This window comes from Nestor notabilis, unplaced genomic scaffold (assembly GCF_000696875.1).
Source record: "Nestor notabilis isolate BGI_N333 unplaced genomic scaffold, ASM69687v1 scaffold11331, whole genome shotgun sequence".
In the NCBI taxonomy this organism is placed as follows: Eukaryota; Metazoa; Chordata; class Aves; order Psittaciformes; family Psittacidae; genus Nestor; species Nestor notabilis.
Window position 1 is genome coordinate 1 of NW_009914242.1, and position 9,542 is coordinate 9,542.

Consider the following 9,542-nt stretch of genomic DNA (forward strand, 5'->3'; position numbering starts at 1 on the left):
GGAAGGCGCCTGGGCGGCGGCGCTGCGCCAGCTCCGCGGCAAGGTGAGGCCTGGGGTTGGGGCCGCAGTGTCGGAGCACAGTGCCCCACGCTTTCCCGGGCTTCTATTACAGCTCCTCTTGTGTGATTTTCTGCCTAGACAGCAGCGACGACACTGGATGAGAAGATTGAGAAAGTGAGACAGAGAAGGAAGTTCCAGGTCAGAGCCTTTCTCTCTCATTACTGGAAAGGCTGGCATGGGTTTGGCCTCCTACGGTGTTCCCTCCAGGGGCATAGGCTCTGACAGTATCCTGAACTCATGATCTCGGCTGGTTTTGCAGCCACACCTGATGGGAATGCAGAATTGTTAATGCCTAAAGTTATGCAAAACCATGGCTCTGTGAATGGACTGTTAATAGCAACAAAGCAAAGCTCACAAAGGATTGATGTTTCTTTTTTATCCTTTATTTTTAGAACCTTTTTTTTTAATCTCTGTCTAGGAAAGAGGGGCTGAACAAGCAAAAGTGAGAGATGAAGATGTGGAGACTGAGAATAATCAAACAAAAAAGAGGGAGTGTGAGGATTTCAGTAGGGATGAAGAAGATGTGGAGTCTCAGTGTTCACTGGATGATGAAGCTATCTTCACAAAAGCAGGTATTAGCAGTTACATACAGAGATGGTTGAGGAGCAATAATCTGACAGATTCCTGGCTCACTAGAGAAAAGTCTGCAGTGAAACCTTGCTGGGAGTGGGCAAGCACTTCTTCGTTTTTGTTGTCTTCCTTCTGTGATACTGCTTCTGATTTTGTTCGAGCATTTTACTCCATTGCCTGCCTGTACTTGTTTCTGAGGCATCTCCCTCAATAACTCATTCAGAGCAAGAAGTACGAGATTAAGGTCGTTGCCATATCTTGTTATGTGTTTAGCTGTGCTTGTTAATTCCTATTGTGTTTCTCTTTCTCTGCAGATACAGTCAAAGTGAAGGAACGGAGGAGATCAAAAAAGGGAGAAGTAGTAAGTGTTAGACGAAGAGACACTAGGTCATTCTCCAGCGTTTCTTCTGGAGGAATAAGACTTTCAAACACTTTAACGAAGTGAACTCAAAAAACCAGCCCAGAACCTGTTGGTAACGTGTTGTGGCGGTGGTGTTGCTGTTTCTAGGAAGCAGGGAGCTTTTTTGAAGATGCGTCTCAATATGATGATAACTTGTCATTCCAGGACATGAATCTTTCACGACCTTTGTTAAAGGTATTTACCTAGCTTAGTTATTACATATTAATCTGAAGAATGTTGTACACCAATCAGAATTGTTAAATTCCTCTTCTCTTTGCAGTCTCTCTGAAAAAGAAATTATGTGGGAGCTAGTGTGGTAGTCCTTTAGGAGCTGTTATTCTCAAACAGTGGAAACCATTTTTTGATTTCAAAGTGTTGATGCTGTCTTGACTTAGACTTGTCACAAAATCACAGAATGGCCGAGGTTGGAAGGGACCTCTGGAGGTCAGCTTGTCCCAACCCCCTGCTCAAGCAGGGCCATGTAGAGCTGGTTGCCCAGGACCATGTACAGATGATGGCTTTTAGGTATCTCTAAGGATGGAGATTGCAACCTGTCAGGACAACCTGTGCCAGTGCTCAGCCACCCTCACAGTGAAAAAGCATTTTCGGTTTGTGCCCACTGCCTCTGGTCCAGTCACTGGGCACCACTGAAAAGAGCCTGGCTTTGTCCTCTTTTCACCCACCCTTCGGGTGTTTATATACATGGATAAGATTCTCCCCACGTCTTCTCCAGGCTGAACAGTCGCAGCTCTCACAGCCTTTCCTCATAGGTGAGGTGCTCCAGTCCCTTCCTAATGTTTGTGTCCCTTTGCTGGACTCTCTCCAGTATGTTGATGTCTCTTGTACTGATGAGCCCAGCACTGGGCACAGTATTCCAGGTGTGACTAGACTAGCGACAGAGTTTAATTGCTGTGTGTCCTTTGTAGGCAATCACAGCTCTTGGCTTCAAGCAACCAACTCCAATTCAGAAGGCTTGTATTCCAGTGGGTCTTCTGGGGAAGGATATTTGTGCCTGTGCTGCCACTGGGACAGGTAGGGGGTTGATCAGGGCACAGAAAACATCGAGAGTTAGCTGTTCACAATAATTGGTAGTTTTCATTCTTCTTCTCTAGGTAAAACCGCTGCCTTCATCTTGCCTGTCCTGGAGCGCCTGATTTATAAGCCTCGCCAGGCTCCAATAACGAGGGTGTTGGTTCTTGTGCCAACACGAGAACTGGGTATTCAGGTGCACTCTGTCACAAAACAGCTGGCACAGTTCAGCAGTGTCACAACTTGCCTTGCTGTAGGTGAGTGTTAAGTTGCTCAGGTGAACTGTACAGCTCACTGTAAACTGCTGCACTGTTATAAAACTGGAGACTATATGCTTATTGCAGGTACGCTTCTAGTGGGTGTACTGTGGTTTAAAATCTTATTTCTAATACTGTGCCACAATTCTTACTTGTTGGTTTCTGAGAAAGAAAAGGTGGAGTCATTTCTTACTTGAATGTGGTTTTAATCTGAGTTTTTTCCCATTCCTCAGGCATATTTGCATCTGTGCATCCTGCCCAGGTAGTCAGTAGTCCATGTTCGCTCTCTTTCAGGTGGCCTAGATGTGAAGACTCAGGAAGCAGCTCTGCGCTCTGGGCCAGACATTCTTATTGCGACTCCTGGGCGACTGATTGATCATCTCCACAACTGCCCTTCTTTCCATTTGAGCAGTGTTGAGGTGCTGATTTTGGATGAAGCAGACAGGTAGGCTAAGTAGGTCAGCAGCGAAAAATGATATGGTCATTTTCTGCTTGCTGTTTCCCAGGCTATAGGGCAGTCCTTGTTGCCCTGTCTTAAGTAATGTTTCTTGGCTAGAATCAAATGAAGCTGCCTTACCTTGCTGTTTTTCTCCTCTGTAGGATGTTGGATGAATACTTTGAGGAACAGATGAAGGAAATCATCAGGTTGTGCTCCAGCCACCGTCAGACAATGCTTTTCTCTGCCACAATGACAGAGGAGGTAAGACAGGCTGCTGAGAAGCTTAATGTGTCAGAAAGTTGAATACAGGTTTGTCTCATCTTTTACCAGAGATTATGTGAACTTATTTTTCTTAACCTGTTTTGGTAGGTGAAAGATTTGGCTTCTGTTTCCCTGAAAAATCCCATTCGAATTTTCGTGAACAGCAACACAGATGTTGCCCCTTTCCTGCGGCAGGAATTTATTCGGATCAGACCCAACCGAGAGGGGGATCGTGAGGCCATTGTATCAGGTTAGTGATGAGCAAATTAAAACTGGAATCAGCAGGTGACTATGAAGCAGGCTCCTGAGAGGACTTTCTTTCAGCTCTTCTGACACGAACCTTCCCAGATCATGTGATGCTTTTCACCCAGACCAAGAAGCAAGCTCACCGTATGCACATCCTACTGGGGCTGATGGGTCTGCGGGTTGGCGAGCTTCATGGGAACCTCTCTCAGGCGCAGCGGCTGGAAGCACTCAGGTATTGGCAGGTGTAGTTGGCAATCACAGGCAAAAAAAAAAGTTAGGCAGTGGAATACTTGAGGCAGAAGCGGATCGCTGTATTGAGTGCTAACGCGTTTGCTATCTCTGCTCAGGCGCTTTAAGGATGAGCAGATTGATATTCTGGTAGCTACAGATGTGGCTGCACGTGGACTTGATATTGAAGGTGTTAAAACAGTGAGTATTTGCAGTGTTCAGCTTTTTAATGACTCCTTTAATGTTGTTTCCCTACTAACAGTTTTTCTGCTATAGGTAATCAATTTTACTATGCCCAATACCATTAAGCACTATGTTCATCGAGTGGGTCGGACAGCAAGAGCAGGTAGGGCTGGTCGTTCAGTTTCACTTGTGGGTGAGGAAGAGCGCAAGATGCTGAAGGATATTGTGAAGACTGCCAAAACAGCAGTGAAAGCCAGAATTCTCCCCCAAGGTACGCACTTCACTGAGGTGAAAAGCAGGAGAGCAGTACATAGGGAATATTGTGGTACAAAAGGACACTGAAAGACGTACTGAAAAACGTGATGGACTTACATGAGCTGCTTTTAATGTTCCTGCGGTATCGTTCTCAGATGTCATACTAAAATTTCGAGAGAAGATTGAGAATCTAGAGAAAGATGTTTATGCAGTTCTGTGCTTGGAGCGTGAAGAACGTGAGATGCAGCAGTCAGAGGCCCAGGTAAGCTTTGTTTTAGGAATTACTTCTGTCTACCTTACTTAAGTAAGGTAAACTACTTACTACTTTAAGGTGAACTACTACTACCTACTTACTACTTCGTTAAGTAAGGTTAACTACTACTCCAGATGTAGTGCATAAGGAGGTTACCCTAGTGTACTTAATGTGCCTATTTTAGAAAGGAAACGGAGATCTTTTTAGCTACCAGGAGCTCACTTCTTACCTGAATTATCTCAGATCAATAGGGCAAAGAAGCAGCTGGAGTCAGGAAAGCAAGAGACTATGGGTGAGGGTTTGGAGCGGAGCTGGTTTCAGACCCGTGAGGAGAGGAAGAAAGAGAAATGTGAGTCGTTGACACTGCAGCCATTTTAAATTCCATAGCTACAACTGGACTCTGCTTTGTACTTTAAGAGGTTCTTTATTCTATGTTTTTCTTTACCTCTCCAGTGGCTAAAGCCCTGCAGGAGTTTGACCTAGCATTACGAGGCAAAAAGAAAAGGAAGAAGTTTATGCAGGACAGACAGAAAAAAGTCCAAATGACAGTAAGTATATTTTGGACAAGCAAGAACTTGGATGGACTATCCTAGTTTTCCTTGGCAAAACCTCACATCACTGTAAACTTGCATTTTAACACCTTTCAGCCAGAGGAGAGGTCACAGTTTGAAATCTTGAAATCTCAAATGTATGCTGAGCGGCTGGCAAAAAGGAATCGCCGAGCAAAGCGAGCCAGAGTCTTGCCAGAAGAACCAGCAGCAGTACCAGCAGGTGGAGATTTTTGATTTACACTTGACTTACTTTATGTCACTTACTTTGCTACAAACAGGTAAACTAAACTACTTTGTATAGAGGGAGGCACTTATCCTTGAAAGAACGGCCACTGGTGCTGACCAGGGAGCACGTTTGCAGAGGAGTCGTTGCTTCTCCTGATGATTAGGCTAACTGTGTGGTCAAGGCTACTGGGCTCTAGTAAACAAGGTGATGCTGTGGCCGCCTCTTTACCACCACTGTTCTGACTATTGTCTCTGTCGTAGGCCCCAAGCAGAAGAAAAAAGTGTCCGTGTTTGATGAAGAGCTCACCAACACGAGCAGGAGGGCGCTGCAGCAGTACCGAGCTGGGTAATGTACAGTATAGTACATGGTCCACACTTTAGTAGGTGGGAAATTTTTCTTTGCATCTCTGGACTTTCTCAGGGATACTTTTGAGTGATATTGGGGGAAAAGGGGGGCAGAGCAGAGAAGGGAGTGTCACAATAACTACCTGTACTATTGATGTACTTTAGTGGTTTTTGTCTTACCTCCCCCTCACTCCTCTCTTAAAAAGCTTGTCATACGAAGATCGAAAACGCTTGGGTATGGCCCAGCATAGGAAAGGAGGAAACTTCAAATCCAAGTCCAGGTATAGCTCCCTTTACTTGCTTATTCAATATTTTTCTCCCCCCTGCTTTCTCTTTCCTATTCTTGTGGTTGTTTAAACATCCTTGCTGAAAGGTTAATTGGTTCTGCAGTCCTATGGCAGGGCTGATGCTGGGGGCAATCACTGCCTTAAAAGCCTAGGAATGGGCTTTTAATGTGGGAGAGCATTGCCTAGATAAGGAACAGCACTGAGCGTTTTCTATCATTCAGAGTTGGGCTGATGGAATGTCATTTCAAATATCTTCTCTTTCAGGTACAAGAGAAAGTAAGAACTGTGGACTGTTACCAAATGGGTGATTTCAGACATGTACTGTGAGGAGACAACTTATGTAAAATGAAATAGTTTTTCTTAAAGTTCTGGAATAGCTGTGGGATGTTTGTTAATACCTGGTTGAAGATCCTGTGTGAAAACATCTTCAGCAGACCATGCAATAAAGGATTATTTCCCCCCCAAAATGTTTCCTCTCTTTATAGGATAGCTAGACGAATTGAGAGCTGGGATGAGTTACATCTTTCTAGCAGACTTCTAGTTCATGAAAGTCAAAATGCCTTTAGGGCAAAGCCTGGAACACACAGTGCTTTGTTCGTGTACTTCTGTGGTCTCAATTGATCTGGCTGAAAAGGATTTCTATGGTTAAGAGCCTAGTTCTGAAACCATGGCTTCAAGAAACTAAAACAGCTCCAAGAGACTGCTCAGAAGAAAGGATTATCTACAACAGGGGAGGAGGGGGCAGGCAGACAGCTCCCTCCTCACTGAAAAGGAAGCAGCTATAAAGAAGCAAAGCCTGCAACCAGAATGCAGGCTCAATTACATTATTGTACGTAGTTAATGATAGGTTTGTGGAGCCTAGCTTGCTTTTTTGAGTAGAAACAATGCAGCTCCACCTGTAATGATCAAGCTTAATGTAGAGCATCAGAGCTCACTATTCCCAATTGTCCTAGGTTCAGTTGCAACAGTTATTTTTCTCCTTCGTCATAGCTGGTGCAGTGCTGCGTTTTCGACTTTAGTCCGAGAACAGTGCTGGTAACACACCAGTGTTTTTAGTTGTTGCTCAGTAACGTTTACCCTGACCAAGGACTTTCTCAGTCTCATGCTCTGCCAGGGAGGAGCGGAAGCCGGGAGGAAGCAGAGACAGGACACCTGACCCAAACTGGCCAAAGGGGTATTCCATACCACAGCATGTCATGCCCAGTATAGAAACTGAGGTGAGTTACCCAGAAGGCCCATATCACTGCTATCGGTCAGCGGGTGGCGAGCGGTTGCGCCCTCTCCCCTTGTTATTTCACTTATCATTATTGTTCTTAGTGGTAGCAATAGTGGTTTGTATTATACCTTAGTTACCGGACTGCTCTTATCTCAGCCCCTGGGAGTTACATTCTTTTGATTCTCCTCCCCATCCCTTGGGGAGGAAGAAGTGAGGGAGTGAGTGAGCGGCTGCGTGGTTCTGAATTACTGGCTGGGCTTAAACCATGACACTAACACAGTCACAATTGTACTTGTTCCACTGTGAGTAAAGCTAAGAGAATTCAGAACAGCCAAGTGTTAAAACTCTTTCTTGGAATTTTTATCATTTCCACCACCCAACATTTCCCCCTTGCCTCCCCCGCATCAGCCTTAATAAATTGATGTGGATATGTTTTAATTCCCATAAGAAATAAACTTAAGTGGCCCAGATCAACTGTTAACTTCTGAACTGTCACTACAAACTAAGCTTTTTGCTTCAAACCCCCTCTTCTGGGGTGACCAAAGCACAGCAGTGAATAGTAACAGTTGCACTCCTGAAACAGACCAGCGGAGTATGGCATTTTCCAACTTTATTAAAAAAGGCAAACTTCACAAGCAGCAAATCTAAAATATACATAGCAAGGTTCTGACAGGCGGTACTGCTTGGTACATTCCTTTAACTGCTCTTCCCACAATTCAAAGGTACATTATAGGGTGCCTTATGGCCTTGGTGGACGCATGCCAGGTGGAGGGGGTCCTGGGAATAAAGCAAGGAGTTGAGTAGTGAAAAGGAAAGAAGCAGCAAGGCTAAACCAGAAAGATTTTCTTCCCCATGCTTAGAACCCTTTGTTTTGCACCGAGGCATTTATTGACAACTTGCATAACTAGGGAGGCACTGGAACATATCACCCTTTAGACACTTATGTTACAGGTGCTACTAGCTTCTAGGCATTTAAGATAACCTCCACTCACCTCTCATTCCTGGGGGTGGTGGTCTCATGCCTGGTGGCGGCATTCCCATAGGAGCGCCTCTGCCAGGTGGCATTCCCATAGGTGGGCCCATAGGCGGTCTCATGCCTGGAGGAGGTCCCATCATTCCTTAAGCCCGAGAAAGAACAAGCATATAAACCCAGCTGAATATTCAAGGCACCAGCTGGATATCAGAAAAATCACCCATAATACCAGATCTTGATCAGACTTGATAAAGACCTTTTTATCACCAGTTTTTGCTACATAACACGAGCACTCTAGAGCGATTCTTACCTGGAGGAGGTGCTCCTCTGCTCATGGGTGGAGGAGGACCTCCACGCCCTGGTGTGTACTGAGTTGGGGCTCCTGCTATGCTCCCAGGGTCTGCAGCAGCAGCAGCTGCGACTGTTCCACGACCCTGAGGTGTCATCACCTGCAAACAAAACAGAGGTTCACAGAGAAACAGCACAACACCTGCTCTACATTAATACCTAAAAAATAAGAAAAATTCATTATTATCCCTTCGTAAATTATGCTACTCTCCTTTTAACACATTAAATAATGCTAAAAACCTGTAATACAATTCAAGGGCTAACACTTGAATTTCATGCAAGAAGCTACACTTTTCAAGCCTTGTCTTCCATCATACAAAACAGAGTTCCTAAGGGGATGTAGTACCAAAAAAGCCTTGCCAGGTTCAAACTCCCTGGTAATAGAAACTAAGGGTACAGTTCCTCCACCAATTTCCTGCATCATATTTGGTACAAAGAATTTAAAGCCACCCCAGAATATACCAGATAACAATTTTAATGGGTCATAGCACCTCACCTGTTGGGATGGTCCTCCCACTCCTCTGACAGGCCCAGCTAATCCTGCTGGAGCCTGTGGCATGGGTGCACCAGCTGGTACTCCCCTGCCTGCTGCTCTCCCAACTCCTGGTCCTCCAGCAGCTCCAGCAAGAGGTACCCGGGCAATTCCAGTCTGAAAACAGACCCCCCAGAAGAAACATTATTGACACAGAAATCCTCAGATCCTAGAGATGCCCACAGCCTTCCTCTGTCCAATTAATGTCCCATCTCTTTGTGGGCTTGGGCATTAATTGGACAGCTTCCTACAGCCAAATTTGTTGGACATGGGCACAATAGCATCTAGAATTGCAGGACAACACTGCAGTAGCATCCTCTTGCAAGGTAGCAAATTTATCAGACATCTCTTCCCTTTCTCCTTAGTTCTGTGCTCATTCTCCTTACATCTTTCGGAGGTGGTCCTTCAACTGTCATGGATACTAGGTTTTCTCCTCGCAGCAACACAAGACCAAGGACTCGTTTCTCTTCCCGCTCTGGCTGCTTGGAATTTTTAGGTCTAGTGAGAAGAGAAAGAAAACACTGCAAGTCAGACAAAAAAAAAGCTAACAACCCCCAATTCTGCTCTTTGAATTTGCGACGGAACATATGAGCAGGCTATTCCAGAGAGCAGAACCTACTGCAAACTCATTTTTATATGCGACAAACTAAGTATACAGATGAGTCTATACACAAGATGTGCATTATCTCCATGACTTTTTTTCCCCATGTTGCTCAACTGTTCATTGACTGTTGGCATCACGTAAAGGTAAAATTCGGTTATTAAGAAATAGTTCAAAGTGCCCCTGGAGCCTCAGTGGTTTGGGGATTGACAAACGGGGCTAAACCCACGGCAGGAGGTGCGGAAGCCGGCAGCAGACCCTGGCCCACTGCTGTCCTGGCTCG

The 9,542-nt window shown here is 45.2% G+C and overlaps 2 protein-coding genes across 2 annotated transcripts in view; one reads left to right on the forward strand and one right to left on the reverse strand.

Moving 5' to 3' along the window:
- Positions 1-4: 4 nt before the first annotated feature.
- On the forward strand, positions 5-5,869 carry DDX27 (DEAD (Asp-Glu-Ala-Asp) box polypeptide 27; the record flags this gene model as incomplete). Its single annotated transcript, XM_010023558.1, has 20 exons — positions 5-43; positions 139-198; positions 479-632; positions 945-991; positions 1,139-1,225; positions 1,957-2,062; positions 2,143-2,316; positions 2,611-2,761; positions 2,917-3,016; positions 3,125-3,266; positions 3,341-3,494; positions 3,610-3,691; positions 3,767-3,944; positions 4,084-4,190; positions 4,425-4,530; positions 4,635-4,729; positions 4,829-4,952; positions 5,219-5,303; positions 5,509-5,583; positions 5,854-5,869. Coding segments are annotated over 20 exons (2,082 nt in total), but the record flags the coding sequence as incomplete, so codon positions are not given.
- Positions 5,870-7,400: 1,531 nt separating this feature from the next.
- Positions 7,401-9,542, reverse strand: part of SNRPB (small nuclear ribonucleoprotein polypeptides B and B1) — a gene marked incomplete at its 5' end in the record, with an annotated part of 2,375 nt that continues 233 nt past the window's right edge. Inside the window, 5 exons of the mRNA XM_010023559.1 lie at positions 7,401-7,582; positions 7,798-7,923; positions 8,089-8,227; positions 8,623-8,775; positions 9,045-9,156. Of these exons, the coding sequence (XP_010021861.1) occupies positions 7,545-7,582; positions 7,798-7,923; positions 8,089-8,227; positions 8,623-8,775; positions 9,045-9,156 (568 nt within the window). The remainder of the gene's footprint in view (positions 7,583-7,797; positions 7,924-8,088; positions 8,228-8,622; positions 8,776-9,044; positions 9,157-9,542) is intronic.